At 42.7% G+C, this 20,377-nt stretch overlaps 1 protein-coding gene across 1 annotated transcript in view; it reads left to right on the plus strand.

Annotated features, from left to right (window-relative positions):
• Window positions 1-20,377, plus strand: part of CNGB3 (cyclic nucleotide gated channel subunit beta 3) — a 118,353-nt gene that overhangs the window by 16,819 nt on the left and 81,157 nt on the right. The window contains exon 3 of the mRNA XM_043539389.1: window positions 8,320-8,440. Coding sequence (XP_043395324.1) covers window positions 8,320-8,440 — 121 coding nt within the window. The remainder of the gene's footprint in view (window positions 1-8,319; window positions 8,441-20,377) is intronic.

Consider the following 20,377-nt stretch of genomic DNA (forward strand, 5'->3'; position numbering starts at 1 on the left):
AGAGGGACCATAGCATTCAATTTAGACTTCCACCTCCATCCTGCCAGGTGTGCACCTTAGACACACAAACATAGGGTAGGGTTTGGTTTTAATATTATACCTTTCACACCCACAGTGTTTCATAGGCCTTTATGGAATGATGTTAGTTATTAGCAGTACAGTGACATTTGGAGGCAAATGACTAAGGCTACGATTTAGTGATGGGTATTTTTAGTAAAAGTCATGGACAATAAACGGGCAATAAACAAAAATTCACGTCCTGAGACCTAGCCATGACTTATAAATACCCCTGACAAAATCTTGGGGGGGGAGCATTGGTGGGGGGACCACCCCTGGGGACCACTATTGGGGAGGGCATCTGGGGGACCGCTGCTGGGGGGGGGGGGGGAACAGGGCCATTGGCACCAGCTGCCAGGGGCTGCTGAGCTGCGGCTGCTCTGGCCGCGCCGGGACCACTGTTCAGGTGGTCCCCGGGGCCAGCTGCACCAGTCGCTGTTTGGGGAGTCCCTGGGGCCAGCGGCCCCAGCAGTGGCCAGTGTGGTTGGCCCCGGGGCCACTCCAGCAGCAGCTACTGTGACTGGCTGTGGGGCCACCTGAGCGGCTGGCTGCAAAACGGCTCCAACAGCAGCCAATGTGGCTGACCCCGGGGCTACCTGAACAGCTGGCCCCAGAGCCAGCTGCTTGGGCAGCCCTGGGGTCAGCCACACTGACCGCTGCAGAAGTCACGGAGGTTGCGGAAAATCTGTGACTTCCGTGACCTCCATGACAAACACGGAGCCCTACAAATGCTGCTTCTATTAACCCACTCAGCAACAGCTGACACTCAGCCAGGGACATTAAGGGTCTGATTCTGAGTTCTTCCATTCCTGAGCTTACTTTTAAGACACCTTTATGCTTCCTGTATTCTGGGGCAGTCACAGATTTATCTGGCCCCTACTGTAAGTGAGAGCAGGTCAGCTCTAATGAAGCCCTTTTTGCATGGCCGATAGTTAGGGTTGCCAACTTTCTAATTGCACACCTCTGGGCCGAGGCAGGGGGTTGGGGTGTGGGAGGAGGTACGGGCTGGGGACTGGGAATGCGGGCTCCGGGATGGGAATGAGGGGTTCAGGGTGCAGGAGGGAGCTCTGGGCTGGGGCAGGGGGTTAGGGTGTGTGTGGGGGGGGTGAGGGCTCTGGTTGGGGTGCGGGTGGGGTTGGGTCTGAGGGATTTGGAGTGGAGGAAGGGGTTGCGAGCTGGGGCGGGGGTTGGGGCACAGGAGGGGGTTCATGGCATGGGCTCCAGGAAGGAGTTTGGGTGCAGAAGAGGGCTCAGGGCAGGAGGTTGGGGCACGGGTTCTGGGAAGGAGTTTGTGTGCAGGAGGGGGCTCGGCAGGAGGTTGGGGTGCAGGAGGGGGTGCAGGTTCTGGGAGGTAGTTTGGGTTCAGGAAGGAGCTTAGGGCTGGGGCAGTGGTGCAGGAGGGGTTTCGGGGTGCAGGCTCTGGGCAACGCTCACCTCGGGCAGCTCAAGGAGACTCCGTGGCCATCCCACTGCCTAGGAGCAGAGGGACATGTCACTGTTTCCAGGGAGCCACACAGAGCCAGGTACGGAGCCTGCCAGCCCCAAGCCAACCAGACTTTTAATGGCCCAGTCAGCGGTACTGACCGAAGCCCCCAGGGTCTCTTTTCGACTGAGCATTCCAGTCAAAAACCGGACACCTGGCAACCATACCGATAGAGAACAGGGAATACAAAGAGTCTAGTGCACTCAGTCCTGGCCCACCTTGAGCACCAAGGACTGGGAAAGGGATGAACATATAGCTTATCTGGCATCTGGTTTTGTTAAGTTTTATTGGAAGGAGGAATGGTGACTCAGTTACTAGGGTTATTTCTACCTCCTTGCAAGAAGGAGGGATTATTAGTATCTGTCTGGAATTTCCGCAAGACATAAGCAGAAAGAATCTTGGTTTAACAGCTTGTCCTAATGACAGCACCTTTAATAGTGCAAGACACAACCCTTGCACTGGAGTACAGTATAGACATTATATCCTAATGTCATAAGTTCACTTGTTCTGGAAATACTTGGGTTCATGTCCAGATACAAAAATTCTAAACATTAATCCATACAAACAGTTTTTCTGTTTGTTTTAAGAGTCCAAACCAAAACTATTGAGTAGAGCTGTTTTGGAAATGTCCATTTCCCCAAGTCTCAGCCTACCCACCCCTCCCACCCCTACACAAAAAGTTTAGGTGAAAGTGGGGGAATGGGAAGCATTCATCAAAATTTCAGGATTTTGTTAACTTGCTAAAATGTTCAGATTTTTGATTGTTTAAGGGAAATTTCTGTGGGAAATGTCAATTTTCTTTTTGACAAATCAGCTATTTTCCATGAAATTAAATTAAACTTGGACAGAAAAGTCCCTAGCAGCTATAAGAAAAGGAGGACTTGTGGCACCTTAGAGACTAACCAATTTATTTGAGCATAAACTTTCGTGAGCTACAGCTCACTTCATCGGGTGAATGCAGTGGGAAAAAAAATGCAGCTTTGTAGTTGGGTCTATTTTAATATATGTATCATTAGCATGAATGGGAGTTGTCCCCAGAAGTCATGTGTGCTCCATTGAAAAAATAAACTAACATCCTTTGGATTGTATTTAATAGGTTCTGAAGAAATGTTGTATGAGAGGTTTTATTTTTGAAAAATTCTCAGAAATTTGAACCTCACAGTGATAGAAGAAAGGTTAGCGATGGAGTCTGTCATGGTCCCACAAGAATATGCTCACATTAAAGAGATTAACAACTGGCTAACAGATAGGTCTCAGAAATGCTATGGTTAACAGGGAAACATCATAGAATCATAGAATATCAGGGTTGGAAGGGACCTCAGGAGGTCATCTAGTCCAACCCCCTGCTCAAAGCAGGACCAAAACCAACTAAATCGTCCCAGCCAGGGCTTTGTCAAGCCTGACCTTAAAAACTTCTAAGGAAGGAGATTCCACCACCTCCCTAGGTAATGCATTCCAGTGTTTCACCACCCTCCTAGTGAAAAAGTTTTTCCTAATATCCAACCTAAACCTCCCCCACTGCAACTTGAGACTATTACTCCTTGTCCTGTCATCTTCTACCACTGAGAATAATCTAGAACCATCCTCTTTGGAACCACCTCTCAGGTAGTTGAAAGCAGCTATCAAATCCCCCCTCATTTTTCTCTTCTGCAGACTAAACAATCCCAGTTCCCTCAGCCTCTCCTCATAAGTCATGTGTTCCAGACCCCTAATCATTTTTGTTGCCCTTCGCTGGACTCTCTCCAATGTTTCCACATCCTTCTTGTAGTGTGGGGCCCAAAACTGGACACAGTACTCCAGATGAGGCCTCACCAATGTCGAATAGAGGGGAACGATCACGTCCCTCGATCTGCTGGCTATGCCCCTACTTATACATCCCAAAATGCCATTGGCCTTCTTGGCAACAAGGGCACACTGTTGACTCATATCCAGCTTCTCGTCCGTCGTCACCCCTAGGTCCTTTTCTGCAGAACTACTGCCTAGCAATTCGGTCCCTAGTCTGTAGCGGTGCATGGGATTCTTCCGCCCTAAGTGCAGGACCCTGCACTTATCCTTGTTGAACCTCATCAGATTTCTTTTGGCCCAATCCTCCAATTTGTCTAGGGCCCTCTGTATCCTATCCCTACCTGCCACCGTATCTACCACTCCTCCTAGTTTAGTATCATCCGCAAATTTGCTGAGAGTGCAATCCACACCATCCTCCAGATCATTTATGAAGATATTGAACAAAACCGGCCCCAGGACTGACCCTTGGGGCACTCCACTTGATACCGGCTGCCATCTAGACATGGAGCCATTGATCACTACCCGTTGAGCCCGACAATCTAGCCAACTTTCTACCCACCTTATAGTGCATTCATCCAGCCCATACTTCTTTAACTTGCTGACAAGAATACTGTGGGAGACCGTGTCAAAAGCTTTGCTAAAGCCAAGAAACAATACATCCACTGCTTTCCCTTCATCCACAGAACCAGTAATCTCATCATAAAAGGCGATTAGATTAGTCAGGCATGACCTTCCCTGGGTGAATCCATGCTGACTGTTCCTGATCACTTTCCTCTCGTGTAAGTGCTTCAGGATTGATTCCTTGAGGACCTGCTCCATGATTTTTCCGGGGACTGAGGTGAGGTTGACTGGCCTGTAGTTCCCAGGATCCTCCTTCTTCCCTTTTTTAAAGATGGGCACTACATTAGCCCATCATGAAGTATGCATGTTTCTACTGGTGTCTCTTAGGGATTGGTTCTTGGCCCTACGCTATTTAATGTTTTATCAATGACCTGGAAAAAATATGGAATTATCAATGATAAAGTTTGCAGATGACCCAAAAGTTGGGGAAAGGGTCAATATTGAAGAGGACAGGTCACTGATTCAGAATGATCTGGATTGCTTGGTAAACTGGCTGCAGGCAAACAATATGCATTTTAATACAGCTAAATATAAATGTATTCATCTAGGAACAAAGAATATAGGTCAAACTTACAGGATGGGGGACTCTAACATGGGAAGCAGTGAGTCTAAAAAAGATTTCAGGGTGTGGTGGATGATGAGCTGAACATGAGCTCCCAGTGTTATGATGTAGCCAAAAGAGCTAATGCAATCATAGGATGCATAAACAGGGGAATCTCATGTAAGAGCTGAGAGGTTATTTTACCTCTGTATTTGACACTGGAGCGACCGCTGCTGGAATACTGTGTCCAGCTCTGGTGCCCAAAGTTTAAGAAGGATGTTGATAAATTGGAGAGGGTTCAGGGAAGAGCCACAAAAATGATTAAAGGGTTAGAAAACGTGCCTTATAGTGATTGAGCTCTTTGACAGGTTTTGGAGTAGCAGCCGTGTTAGTTTGTATTTGCAAAAGAAAAAGAGTACTTGTGGCACCTTAGAGACTAACAAATTTATTTGAGCATAAGCTTTCGTGAGCTACAGCTCACTTCATCAGATGCATTCAGTGGAAAATACAGTGGGGAGATTTATATACATAGAGAACATGAAACAATGGGTGTTACCATACACACCGTAACGAGAGCGATCACTTAAGGTGAGCTATGCTCAAATAAGTTTGTTAGTCTCTAAGATGCCACAAGTACTCCTTTTCTTGAGCTCTTTGAATCTATCTATTTAGCTTAACAAAGAGAATGTTAAGGTTTGAATAATTATAGTCTATTATTACCTTCCTGGGGAATGAATATTTAATAACAGGCTCTCGAATCTAACAGAGAACGATATAACAATCCAATGGCTGGAAGTTTAAGGGAAATTCAGACTGGAAAACAGGTATACATTTTTAACAGTAAAAGTAACTAACCATTGGAACAATTTACAAAGGGTCATGGTGGAGTCTCCATCACGGGCAATTTTTAAACCCTGGTTGGATGTTCTAAAAGATCTGCTCTAGGAATTATTTTGGGCAAGTTCTATAACCTGTATTATACAGGAGGTAAGATTAGATGATCACAATGGTCCCTTCTGACCTTGGAATCTATGAACTTCAGTTAAATAGCTTTGGCTTATTCCAATTTGTTTCTTACTTTTTGTGAGCTTTGTTGCATGTAAGTTGTGCCTCTGCATGGGGGAAGATGCCCTTCAGTCCCCTGACCCTCCAGTTCTTCAGCATTCACAGGAAGACCTGTAACTGAGGGCTAGATCCACAAAGGGATGTTTAGGTGCCTAGAAAAATCACTGAAACACTAATGGGATCCACGAAGCCTGAGTTAGGCACCTAAGCTCCCTATACAGTGCATGGGGAGAGAGAGGCATCTCAGGTCAGATTTTTAAAAAATTATTTAGATGCCTAGTAGGATTTTCAAAGGCATCTAGGCACCTATCACCCCTTGAAATGAATGAGTTTTAGGCATCTAGGTGCTTTTGAAAATTCCACTAGGTGCCTAAATACCTTTAAAAATCTTGCCCCTAAAAACATCCACAAAAGCCAACATGCTAGGTAGGGTGATGCCTGAGCTAACCGCTGCAGAAAGGAGTGTTCACCAAGTTCAGCCCCTAAATTCAGGCTGCAGGGAGGTGCCTGTTTCAGCTTATAATTCACAGCCAGGAACCTTCTCCTGGAGAGGAACAGTTTAGGTGGAGTACAGGAGTTGAGAGGAGAGCGCTCGGGGGTTGATTTATTGCATCTATACTAGACGCGATAAATCGATCCCCACTGGATCAATCGCTGCCCGCCAATCCTGTGGGTAGTGTAGACATACCCTAAGTTATTTCTTGTGAGAAGTTAGGTGCCGGCCTAACTCTACACAAAACAACCGTAAGGAGCAGGACCTGCCTTTAGCCCACAGGTTAGTGGACTTACCCAGAATGCATGAGATCTCAGTTCAGTTCTTCACTCTGCCTGAGGAGAAGAGACTTGAAGAGGGGTTTCTCAGCTCTCTAGTTAGTGCCATAACCACTAGATTATAGACTGATTCTCACTCTCTGGCCCAATTAAAGAGGAACAGCTTCAACAAGAGATACTGAGAGATTCCTATATCGGAGTACCCCAGTGGTTAGGCCACTTACCTGAGAGGTGGGGAATGCCAGATCAAATCTCTCCTCCGGGGGGTAGGGGGAGATTGAACTAGAATCTTTCAGAGCCTGGGTGAGTGTAATAACCATTGGATTATAAAGGGAGGTCATCCCCTTCTCCAGGGATTATATGTGGAGTTAGGCAGCCCCTGAGTATGCCTACTGATCAGGCCCTGCAGACAAGAAAGGCAGAGGAACACCTCTATTCCCCTGGTTTGGGATCACCCTGGGGTTCAGGCATTTGGATGCCTAGAGTGAGGCAGCAACATGCATGCCCTGATGCAAAAACGGAGGTGCTTACAGAGCTTTTACAGCAAAAGTTTAGGTGTCAAGTGAGTTTAGATATCTGCAGGCTGAGGCACCAGCTGAGTGGGGAGTTTGTGGATCCCAGTGGTGTATAAGACTGAGACTGAGATACCTAAATGCCTTTGTGGATCTGGCCCTAAGAGAACTCATAGGTATCAGCTCAAAGAGTAACTTCTTTACCTTGTTTAGAATTCATGCATTGTTTTTCTCCCTGCTTGTTAAATTGTGAATGTAGGTTTTAAAATTATCTATTAAATTAAGCTGCCTTGTGTACAACTGTGGTATCCTAGTCTCCTCTCCTGTTAAGATGAGGTTTGCTGACCAGTTAATGTCACACTATGGTCCAGTTCAGTGTCATTTTTAGTTTTTTAGTTTTTTTTCTGTTTTTAGTCACCAAACTGCCCTACATTCTTACATTAGGGCTTCTTTTCAAATACTATTGCAAACAATGGCTTTGTGACTTGGGAACTGGACAGTTCACTGCAGTGAATGGCTGTGCACCTCTGAAAAGCCATACTGATGAACACCAACTCTTGTACACAGAGATTAACATTCATCATAAAATTAGTCTTTTTTTATCTAAAGATTATGTGTGGCTTGACTTTTTTTTCTCCTCAACTCCCTTGCATCTTAAAATTGAATACAGTATATACACAAGAAAGGCTCAAGATTTGTTATGATCTAGCTGGCAGGCTTTTTCCCTATCACATTACACTTACAGTATTTATTAAGGCTGGGATCGTGTCCATTGTCAGATGATTTTTCAGTATGAAAATTAAAATATCAACTAAGACTAATTAGAGAAAGGAATTACATAGGATAAAGGTCAGGGGAACTTACAATATTCAAACGTAAAAGCAAAACCTAGCTCCAATTTCCTTTTAAAACTAAGTGAATTGTAAATTCCGTTTTTCTTTAAAAAACAAAAAGCTCTACATGTACACATTTTTAGGTGACATTTCAACAGTGGTTCACTCAGGAGACAGGCAGGTCTGTTCTTCAGGCTAAGGCAAGAGAAGATTAAATTAAGAACAAAATGCTTTCGTATGAATTTTCCCTAATGTGAACCATGCAAAAGCAAAGAAGCCAGGTGGAATCTTCTCTTTGTTTTACCATCCTGGATTTTTCAAACTATATGATCTGATGGTCATACATACCCAACCATCCTATAACACTGAAGGAGTCCTAGTTGTTTGAACTTATCATTGTTGTTTTGAGCGCCACCAACAAATCTATACTGGTAAACCGCAGTGATAGGCTTCTTCCACAGGATACACTCATCATCAACCTTTTTGGTGTAACTGCTATTAAATCAAATCTATGCAGGAAGTTATTCAGAAAACTGAGGCCCCCAAATATGTAACTTGTGGACTTGTCCATAAAAGCAGCAATAGCATCTAAGATGGCCTTTTTTATTAGCTGTTCTAAAATAGTGATTTAAATATTACTGTCTGTTTCAGATGCAGACGCAGCTCCAGCAAAATCACCTGTGTCCCGAAAGACTGAAAAGTCAGCAGAACCAACTGGGACAATTCAGGAACAGAGTCAACAGCCCAATAATGACAAAGATGAGGATGCTAAGTAAGTAATTACTATAAAAGATTGTTGATTTTTCTTCTTGACATCTGATAATAACTTTACACTGCTGTGTCCTATACTTAGGCTTGGCAGAATTTAATTTTAATTTTGATAGATTGAATGTTTCTATAAGCATTTTTTATTTTTATCAATTTCAATTGTCACAATTGCACTAAGGTATGGTTTTAAAGCTTTTTTTTCCTATTTTTATTTATATTTCACAGTTGTGGGAAATTATGGGGGGGAGTCAGCGATTGTTTATTTAATGACAGTAGACATTTAGATTCAAAAGAATTAAAGCTTTATAACATGGATTGTATATTTTAAAATGTGATGTTGACAAAGTAAATAACCTTAAATCAAAATAAGCTTTCAAATAACATTTTTGCTCTGTAAATTCCAAATATCGATTGAAAATTTTTGTTGGTTTGTGTGTGTACAGTGAAATTGATGTTTACTATTAAAATCTAATTTTTCCAAGTCTATTATATTACAGTTCTCTATTAGGTCCTCAGATACCATGGTAATGACACAATATAAGAACCTGAATATATTACTGTTATCTCCTGTAATTCTATGACAACCATCAGCATGCCACCACAAATGAAATTTCTCATGTATCATGCACTTTTGATAACTTCACCTGTACTCAGTATGCTAATCTAGCTATTCCCACCCACCTCACCCTCAATTCAAGCACTGATAAGAGCAATTTGCTGTCCTCAGTGAATTACTTTAGACCTCAGTTCCTCCTGTGCCACTGACATATTGGGCAGTCCCCCACTGATTACAATCACTCCCTACTCATGGTACTTCTTCCCAGTTGAAACTAGCACATTGAATATCCTCTATCACTGTCTCCCACCAGTTCTTCCTTTGGCCTTCCTCACTTTCTCTTGCCACCCTCAGCTACTCCTTAGCATCTCTCCCATCATTAATATGGAGTATATGACCCAGATGCCTGAGCATTCTCTGTATGATATTTTATAACATGTCCTGCTCTGTGAGCTCCCTTACTCTTACATTTGTTATTCTGTCTTTCCATGACGTGTGTAGTATCTTTCTGAGCCATCTGTGATGGGCAGCCTCCAATCTCTTTGTTAGCTACTAGCATTGGTTAGTCTCTGCGCTGTATTGTACTGAGCACACTACAATCAAATGGTATAATCTGACCTTTAGTTTGGTGTGGAGACCTCTGTTTGACCAGATATTGTTCATCCTTCCAAAAGTGGTGTTTGCTTTTCCTAATTTCATAGGAAAATCTTTAAGCACAGCCACTTTCAAATGTCACCACACTCCCTAGATAGCAGAACTCTGTTAGATTTTCTTTTCCATCCACGTACAGCTTTGCATCTGTTGCCCAACCTCCTACCTTCATAATCTTGGTTCTCTCTGCATTTACTTTCAATCCAGTTTTGCTGCTCTCTGTTCTACCTCTGTAAGCACAGTAATTCCATTCTGCAGCATGCTTATAAAGCAATGTTGTTGGCAAAGTCAGGTCCAGTGACTCATCTCAGCTAATCCATTTTACACTGTCCACAATGTCTTTTGTTGCTCGCTTCATCATCCCATTTATTAGTAATGCAACCAAGCTTGGAGAAAGTTCCAGCTTCAATTTATGTTTTGTTGTCATTTTTAAGTTAAAAATAAATGCAAATCTTGGAAAAGGAGTATGCTTGAACTATAACCATTATGCATATGCTCGCGGAGCCAGATGAAAATTCCTCCTGCTTACATTTACTCATCATACTTTATAACTATCCAGAATACACAGAAACAGTCATTCCCTGACCTGCTATTTATAGAGAAGATTAACTATTTCCTGTTTTTCACCAAGAGAGCTCTTAGTACAACAACCAGGAATAAATGAGCAAAATAGTAATGCACACTCCTCTAGAAAGAATATATTTGACACAAATACTCCCACTGGAATAATTGGAAATCTTATAAATAACTTGGCAATTTAAATGTGAATCAACAGGTCAACAATGAAAACCCAGCTAAAGCGCATTCATTGTGCCATTGCTTTGTATGTGATTATAGGCCTGCTGTTCCTTTTCGAGTTGTGTCACCATGGTTAACATGCTTGTGAAACAATAAAAGCGTATGCTGCTTAATTAACAGGAGAGAAGAGTCAGCCTGTGAAGTAGATTTTTCTTAACTCCTGTAGGTATGCCCTGTTTTGCCCACTATATTTTGTTTTTCATAGAATATCTATTTATTACCCACTAAGAGTCAAAGCATAATAAGGGGATGATTGCACTTCTGGAGGATTAGAAGTCGTGAGTATGCATGTTGGAATGCCCTGAATGGACATACTATGGATCAGATGCTACATTTTGTGTATGTAAAGGCTGATGCACACATGACCCCAGACAACCCACACTTCACAAAAGCTGCACTGTTATGGTTATAACAGATCAATAAATGCTTGCATTAGAGACAGTTTAATTTTTTTTAAAATTGTTAGAGCACTGGCAGAGTATTCAATACTATACGAAAATTGTGGGGGACAGAGGATTTTTCCCCTAGTAGCTTGCAGTATAAGGGCTCAGTCCTGCAAACACATATATGAGCAACATAAGTCATGGGCATAAACCCACTGAAGCCAGCAGAACTACTCACAAGTGTAAGCATTTACAGGATTGGGTCGTGAGTGTACTGTATCCATCTTCCAATTCATCTGTATTAAATTAGCTTTTAACTCATGATGCAGCACTTCCTGTCGTTTTTGTGAATCTCTTCTGAAAGAACAAATCAATTTATTATCTTGTTGGATGAGTCACTTAGCTCCTAGCAGTGACAGTATTCACCCCTGGAAATTTCCATGGATGCTGTTTGTCCATTAGCAAGAAAAATGACCTGTTTGGGGCTTTGCATGTCAGCACTCTGATTTTGAAATATAAAAAAATTAATTGTGATGGACACTAATAAAGAGTAGGCAGACATAGCTTCCTTAGTAGGCAGACATAGGCCATCTCCCCTTTTTAGACATAATGCTTAGATGTTACTAAGGAATCTAGGTGCTGTGTAGCTGAATGATGACTCAGTCACTGAAACTTTAATGTCTGTTTCCTAATGATTCAGATAAGGATTCGGTACTAGTCTGGCTTGTCCATTAATATATTGTTTCTCACCCCACCTATAACAAAACAATGGGTTATTTCTATGAATAACTTTTTGCTGAGATATGGCAATCTCTTCTTGGGGGCTAAGTATATGCAGTCTCTTCACAGCAGGGACAGTGAGAACAGTCTAGCATTCAGAATCTTATCAGCATTCTAATAGGAGTTAAGTCTTGGAATAACAAGACAATTGCAGCTGTAATGATATTTAAAGATTTCAGTGTGTGTATACACAGTAAAGTTTTAAAATGGAATATACACTATGTACTGAATAAAACCAAATTGCCACATACACACACACACACACACAGCAAAGGTTGCATCTAATCTTTGCTCCTTTTCATATTTTCTATGTAAAAATGTTGCATTTTGGTTTTAGCAATTTTAAATTTGAATTTAGAACTTGTCTTTTTCAATGTGCGACAAGGACCTTAAAATGATTTATAAAAACCACAACCACTGCAGAAAACTCATAATTGGCCGAGCAAAGCAAGGTCTAACACTCAGTGATATTTTTGTTTGTAATGCATTAACTTTGGAATGCTGCATCTGATCTTTGCCAAGATTTTAGTGAATGTTCTAGGGACCAATAGGCACAACTCTACTGATTCTGGTGTAAATTGGACCACCAGAAAATTCTGATTCACAGCAAAAATCAGGTCCCCCAGACTGCCTGGTTCTGTAGACAGAGGAATCTCTCTGAGGAGATCAGAGGCAACAGCTTAACTTGCCACATATGGAAATCAGCTGAAGCCTGGATTCCAAAAATAAAAGAATCTTATAGGGAGGGTCTGTAGGGTTGCCCCCCTCATAGGTACAGAAAACCAGGTCGTGGGGAAGGTCTGTCTGGGACTCCATGAGAGGGTGGGGCTTGGTGCCGCTCATTCCTTCCACACCCTTCTAACATTTAAAATGGTGACACACCAAGGAGTATGAGGGGAGGGGACTAAAACATCAATGGGCACCCTGTGGTGCTGGAACTAGGGCAGCTGCCACACTCTCTGGCTTGAAATTGTAATAACAAACACCAAATAGATGGTTTCCATCATCAGCACCCCCACTATAAAAATTGTTCCAGCACCCCTGTGGGCCCCTCATACCTAGACCTGGCCCACCTTTCCCTCGTGAAGCCATCGACGGGCCCCACAGCCCCCCACACCCTGAGCCGGGCCCAAGGAGAAGCCCTTTGCCCTCCCTCCAGTAGGGTTGCCTCCTGTCCAGGTTTTTCCAGGACTGTCCTTTTTTTAAGTTGGTGTCCCAGGAAATCACTAACTCTTCCCAAGACATTAAAAGTCCTGGATTTGCTACCTCCCGTTTCCCTGCCCTCAGCCTGCCTTTCCCTGGGAGTTTCCCCTCCATACAAGGGGCCAACCTTGGTTTGGTCCCAAAAGTTTGTGCCCTGGGGGCCAGAGGAAGCACAGCCTGCCTCGGAGTAGAACATGTGGGGTGCTGCCTGCAGGGGATCTTACGATGGGAGGCCCCTTGTATGGAAGGGAAACCTGGAGGGAAAGGCAGGCAGATGGCAGGGGAATGGATTTAACAAAACCCAGGGCTTTTAGTGTTCTAAGAAGACTTAGTAATTTCCTGGGACACAAACTTAGAAAAAATGGATGATCCTGGGAAAATCTGGCCAGGAGCAACTCTTCAGGCTTGTATCATAGAATCATAGAATATCAGGGTTGGAAGGGACCTCAGGAGGTCATCTAGTCCAACCCCCTGCTCAAAGCAGGACCAAAACCAACTAAATCATCCCAGCCAGGGCTTTGTCAAGCCTGACCTTAAAAACTTCTAAGGAAGGAGATTCCACCACCTCCCTAGGTAACGCATTCCAGTGTTTCACCACCCTCCTAGTGAAAAAGTTTTTCCTAATATCCAACCTAAATCTCCCCCACTGCGACTTGAGACCATTACTCCTTGTTCTGTCATCTGCTACCACTGAGAACAGTCTAGAGCCATCCTCTTTGGAACAGCCTTTCAGATAGTTGAAAGCAGCTATCAAATCCCCCCTCATTCTTCTTTTCCGCAGACTAAACATCCCCAGTTCCCTCAGCCTCTCCTCATAACTCATGTGTTCCAGTCCCCTAATCATTTTTGTTGCCCTCCGGTGGATGCTTTCCAATTTTTCCACATCCTTCTTGTAGTGTGGGGCCCAAAACTGGACACAGTACTTGTAGAGGGAGGAGTGGGGAGCTGGGGAGGAAGGGTCTCCCTGGGTTGGGGCAAGAGTGTGGGGAGAGACTGGAGTTGGCCATAGGGAAAAAGCAGGGATCTAAGAGGGGAACTGGATGAGTGGGCATGGAAGCAGGGACCTAGAGTGGAGATGAGGAGGAGAAAGCAGGGCCTCAGGAGGGATGGGGAGGGGCGACCCAAAAACAGGGAAGGAAAAACAGGGACCTGGGGATGGGGGAAATGAGGGGGCACAGAGATGCTGCCATGGGAAGGAGAAAATGCACAATCCTGGTATAAGAGAAGGGAGGCACACAGATATGGGAAAGGGGGTAGAGCCCTGCACAGATACAAAATTTATATCCGCATCCAATCTGCAAACATGGTCTGCAGATATCCAGAAATATAAAGCAGGTAGCCACAGATTTGCAAGGCTCTAAAAATTGGGTCAGACAGAACCCCTGGCATAGAGGAAATTGGGGAATGGGAGGCCACATATACCCCTGGCATAGTGGGGAGAATTGTAAGGGAGCAGGTCACAGAGGACACACAGAACCCCTGGCCTGAGGGAGTGGGTTGGGAGAGTTGTTGCAGGGACTCTCTGAAATGGAGGGGTATGGGCAGAATGCAAGGAGATCCTGGATAAAGTGTTACTGTATTTCCTTTCTTTCTTGTATACTAAGTTGTTATAGGTTTATTATTTGTCTAATAGGAACACTTAGAAACTCCAGTTAAGGGTCATTGGCCTAGGGGCTACACAGACCAATAAAACAGTCCCTGCCCCAGAAAGCTCACAATCTACATGCTGAACTGTACATGACAGGTGAATGAAAGAGACGTGCAAACAGAACTTTAGAGGCTCTCTTCAGTAGCTTCCTACTATTGTTCATTTATGTCTAGAGAGGGACATGAGCTCATCATGAAAAGCCATTTTAAACACACCTTCCATGAATCAGGTTTTGCAAAAATCAAAATGTGTCTAGTAATATTTTATAAAAACCTTGTGCTTAAATCCTGCAAGTTATTCCATGCTGGCAGATCCCTTAGCTCATGTGCAGCCCCATTGACACCAGTGGGGCTCCATGCAGGTGGAGGATCTGACAACACAGAGCAGATTGCAGGACAGGGGCCTTGGTTTGTCTAATGCAAGGTGTGACAGAACCAGAACCTTGACGGTTTTGATAACATGGAAATTGCTTCCAAACTATCACTGGCTTGCCAAACCAAAACCCAACAGAGCTGGTTTTACAAATGCAAGCCTCACGACTGCTTAGTCCAACTCTAGTTAGTTTCACAACTTTTTGATCAAAGCAACTGATGTCTTTGTGTATGTTGGCAATAGTGGATTTTGTCTATAATGAATTATTTTAATAGGTTATGGAGGCTAGCTAAAAGAGAAAATATGGTTTGTTCACAGAAACCCTACTATGCAGAAATGAATGGAAAAGAAATACATGGGAGTGTCATGACAGTTTAATGGTGTTTTTTAAAATCTGTTACATTTAATAAGTGGGTGTGTCTATGGTTATTTAAATCCAGTTAAGGATGTGACTACAGCTGGGGGAGGAAGGGAAAAGGGGAAAAAAAAATCAGGAAAATATTTATGCAAAAACTCACACAAAATTTGACACATTTATTTTTCATGTTCTCACCTCCTCAGGAATCAGTCTGAGAAGTTTTAGGGACTGAAAATTATTCACACTGAAACACTCCAAAGCATTAAAAGTTGTTTTTAAATACAGCTGTTATAGTGAACTTTGAAAAAAGATTGAATATCAAGAGCCCTTAAAAACTACATAATCTAGAGGATTTGGCAGAGAACCAAACCAGGAAGCCCTGAGATATAGTCCTAGTAATTTCTCCAAGGACTATATTTAACGTTTAAATTCATATAGCACTTTACAAATATTTCATTGGCCCTCATTAGTGTCTCATTATACATATGGGGAAACTGAGGCACAAAGTTAAGTGACTTTCTGGTGTAGATGAGCCCTTTGATTTTCTCAAATCAATTAGCTGGTCAGTTGCATGATTGAGAAGTTATGTGGATTGCTTATCAGGAAGAAAATGTGTTTATTTTTTGCAACTCACTTGAGCATAGTTTACAGGGATGTGGAATTTATCAAGAGGAGTTCCTGGTTTCCCTTATTCCATTGCTTCCTCCTGAGAGGATTTGATTTTTGTCCCCCACAATCACTAAGACCTAGGTCCACAAAAGGACTTAGATGCCTAAATCCAAAATTTAGGGACTACTGAGATCCTCAAAATCCCTGCTCAGCAGCTGCCTAATCCTGGAGGTGCCTAAATTTTCACTGTTTACATTCTCCAAGTACATAAGTTCTGCCTCTGGGCATGAGCACTGCTGCCTGTATCTCACATCCAAGCCACAGCACAATCCTCAGGCCAGGTGAAGATAGGTAGTGCTCCACCCAGCTCATTTGCAGGGCCCTCGACACAGAACAGCCAGGGGAGAAGGACTCCCTTATAACCTTTAGCCCAGTAGTTAGGCACTCACCTGGGGTGTGGGAGACCCCATTCAATTCCATATTTTGCCTGATGAGGAGCAGGAAACTGAACATGGGTTTTCCTACCACCCAGATGAGTGCCTCAACCACTGCACTACAGAGTCCCTCTCACTCGCTCCCATGCATATTTAATTATTTATACAAAGCAGAACAACTTCAACAGCAGAGTATCCCAGAGAACAGTGGCTAGGCTGCTCACTTGGAGGTGGGAAGCTCATGTCCACATCCCTTCTCCTCATTCAGCAGAAGGGGGAATTGAACTGGAGTGCCCTAACCCCTGAGCTAAAGGTTATAAAGGAGGTCTCTTCCTTCAACTACCAAAGGGGGAGTGGGATTTAGGACTCTCCTCTCACCAGCATCTGCTGTTGGCTATCTTAGGAGGCTCCCTGCCTAGCATACTAGATTTTGTGGTTCCCATTCTTGAGTGCCTGTGTCTCTCCATGCATTGTATAGGGACTCTGTGCCTAACCTAGGCTTCCACTCAGTGGCTAGGCACCTAAAAGTTAGATACTGGAATGCCTAACTCTTTTGTGGATCTGGGCCTCTGAGCTGAAAATGACAACTCATTAGTAAAAAGGAGATAGAAAAGTATACCAAACACTGATAGCCAATTGCTGAAATGTAGACTTGCAGATTTAATCAGTACATGATTTATAGATTGCACCCAATCATATGATGGCTTCTCAGCTACTAATACATATTTAGTATTACCTAGGTACATAGACTTTATGAAAACATGTTTACTTAATTATGGGGGATTTGAGGTCTCAAGTGCTTGGTGATGAGATTGGCACCCTCATCTTTAACTGATTGATTAAATCAACTGAAAGTCATTAACATCTGATAGCTGTTCAGTGGTTTAGGTGTAATGAGTTGGTCATTTTAGTCCAGATTCGGATGTTAGATGATTAGGAGGGAATCTTATTTTCTTTAAAAAAAAAAATGCTATCTAGCCCTTGTGGTTGCAGAAAAAAAGAGCTGTAAAATATGATCCGACTGCACTAAATAGACTCCAAAACACAGCAGGCAAAAAGCACCCAAAGTATATTATATTTTAAAGTCTCATGGTTTTTAAGCAATCATGAGCTTTTGACTCATGATTTGTGACAACTTGGGGTTGCCAATTCTGGATATAAAAGTTGAGGTATCATGAACTAATGAATTCTGGATATACCTAATTCAGCTCTGATGAATACACCTGAAAAGGGGGGTTTAGCTCCAAATTTTCATGTGAATATTGAACTTATTTGTGCCTTGATCAGAATGCAAGAGGCAGCTTTAAACACTGAAAAATTGTGTTTTCACCCAGCTTTACCTTTCCCTGGCTATGTTGGACATCCCAAGCCCAAACCTTCTCCCTCCCACCCCCCAACCCTCAAGGTTTGATTAAAAAACAAAACCAAAAATAAAAAATATAGAAGATTGGCCTTGTGTCTCTTCCAGCTCCTCTTTGAATCCAAAGGAAGAGAGAACCCTGCTTCCCACCCCTATATCCATAGTTTCCTCAGTATTGAAATGTCTGTAACAATTTTAAAGTCTTCCGTACTCTGTGGCCCCTTCAGTATGGTTTTCTAAAGCCTTGGCTCCCAGCTGTATCTATTGCTCAAGCTGGAAGAGAAACATAGCGTGCCTCCTCCACGAAACCTTTCCTCCTTCTCCTCTGTCTTATCCAACAAACAACAAGGAGCTGTTGCTGTGTTGCATAACCAAGGGGGCTTTCCCGTCTTCCTAACACAGTAGCAGCAGCAGATGATTGTATTTTAAAAAATAATCAAAAATCTAAACCTCGTGTTCACTCCTGTGGGAAGGAATGAGAGAAAAAGCTGACTTGACCAATATTAGTCACCATGTTTATTGTTAACTTTGGAAGGCACTTGTGTGATATCTGCACTATAGTGATGATGTAGTATAAGGAACCTTTAAACTCACCCAGCACTACTAAAGTATATGATGAGAAGCCAAAATGGAGCCCTTGTCTCCAGCAATCCTAACATATCCCAATGCAGGGCTTACCAAGTAGCAATGCTCCAGAGCAGTATGGAAAGCCCACACCATGTTGAAATGGTCCCACTCCAGCAGCTCAGCCAGTGAGAGCCAGTGATGCATCACGGGAGATGTAATCCAACCATAGACAAAGGAAAGCCCTCTCATATGTTTTCAGCTCCTGTTCAAATATTTTTCATTTATGTAGAAGGAAGGAAAAATTACGAACATCTTTCTTAGCACTTATTTTCTCTCTGCATAGACCTTTCAGAGACTGTCACTTTCAGTTGCTAAAGTTGATTTATTGCAGTGGATAAATTGTGTAGCTGTAAATTAAATAGAAAAATACTGATACACTGTCTGTTCCAAAATGGATTAAACTAGCAAGGGTCAGAACTGAGACATACAGACCTAGAGCATTAAAATTCCATCTGTATTGCAGGAAGTAGTAGTCTATGTTATTTAATGGATTTCACCCTGCAGGACAAGATGATAGTAAACTTACAATTGAAAGAGTAACACAGAAAGATTTTCAGTGACGACACTAAATGCAGTAAAAGCACAAACATTTAATTGTACAGTCTGTGAAAGGCTGTATTCTTTTTTCATTTTTTGGTATTGTTTTATATAGTAAGCTTTAATCATAAATATAATCTAGGTAAATAAGTGGTTAATAATTCCTATTTTAGACTCTGTAAGAGAGATGGAGTCCTATAGTTCCTCATACTATAGTGCTAATTTACTTCTTTAATTATAAGTATTCTGAATAAAGTCTTTCACTGATATAAACATTTTGAAGATATCAACATAAAGGACAGTAAAACTAAGAAAGATGCCATTATGTGAAACAAGAATTATGAACTTTGCCCAAAATATTCAATTCTTCTATTAATCTGTCAGGTTATTTGTTTAAAAGAACCCACCAACAAAAAGATTTAATCTTGTTAGTGATATTATGTTAAAAATATGTAAGTCACTCAGTTCATGCAATGCAACACTCTTGCTAAATCTCAAGACACATTTCTTTACAATGCTTATTTTAAATTAGTTAAATGCAAACTGATGATTCCATTATAAGCAATGCATATAGCACACCTATAGTTAAGGTTACCTGACACTTTTCATTATAAGACACTTTTCAGATGCCATTTGGGCTGAAAGTTTCTATGCCAGCTGTCTTCCTCAGGCTGAATTATTTTGGAAAATTTCAGCAAAATATTTGAGCCATTTCTCAGAACAAAGTAAACACACAAAAAAACCCATTGTTTTTCCCACATTGGTTTTAAGATTTTTTTTTATTATTTTGTTGAGAAGATCTAGTTCCTCTATACTTTTTAGCAGGGACTTGGAATTTGACAGGGGTGGCCTTTGCGTCAGAGGTATGTGAGTGCCTTTGGCTATCCTTATGAAAACTTGCCCAAATCTGGCCAAGTTATGAGCCTCTGAAAAATCTCAGTTCACATATGCTTAAATAGAGAAAGTTGCTAGTGTTTGGCAGCTAAACTCTGAAGATTCCAACTGTGCCAAGTATGTACTAGCCCAGGGCTACAGGGCCTGAGCAGGACTTTCCCTCCAATTGTTCCTTCCTGTCAGCCACGATGCTATGGGACCAAACACAGGAACTGAGAGGAGGCAAACTGACTCTCCAGTGCTCCCCATGCTGGCACTCAGGCAGTGAGGAGGAGAAGGAAGAAGCTATCCAACTGGAATGTGAAGAGGGAGACGGATGAAGAACCAGGATGGGAGGAAGAGAAATGGGACAGGCTGGGCTGAGGAGACTGGGGGAGGGAACTGAGATGAGGGGTTAGGGAGGAGGAGCTGGGGATATGGGGAGACACTGGGACAGAGAGACAAGGAGGTCAGGGAGAACTGCCTCATTCAGTGCCAAGCCTGCACCTGTTCTAGGGATGAATCAAGGCTCTGTAATGAATGAGGCTGTTGTCTTTAGCACTCCCGCCTCATTCGTTGTGGAACTTGGAATGTGCTTAGTGAACATGGCAGGAGTTTAGGCAGTTGAATGCTGCCCTGGAATCTCTCTGCCTCTGCCACAGAGTTACTGTGTGATGCTGAGAAAGTCACTTACATGAGACTTCTCACAGTTGGCATAACAGGGTGCACTCATCTCTTGAGAGCCTCATGCT

The sequence above is a fragment of the Chelonia mydas genome, chromosome 2 (assembly GCF_015237465.2).
Source record: "Chelonia mydas isolate rCheMyd1 chromosome 2, rCheMyd1.pri.v2, whole genome shotgun sequence".
Classification (NCBI taxonomy): domain Eukaryota; kingdom Metazoa; phylum Chordata; order Testudines; family Cheloniidae; genus Chelonia; species Chelonia mydas.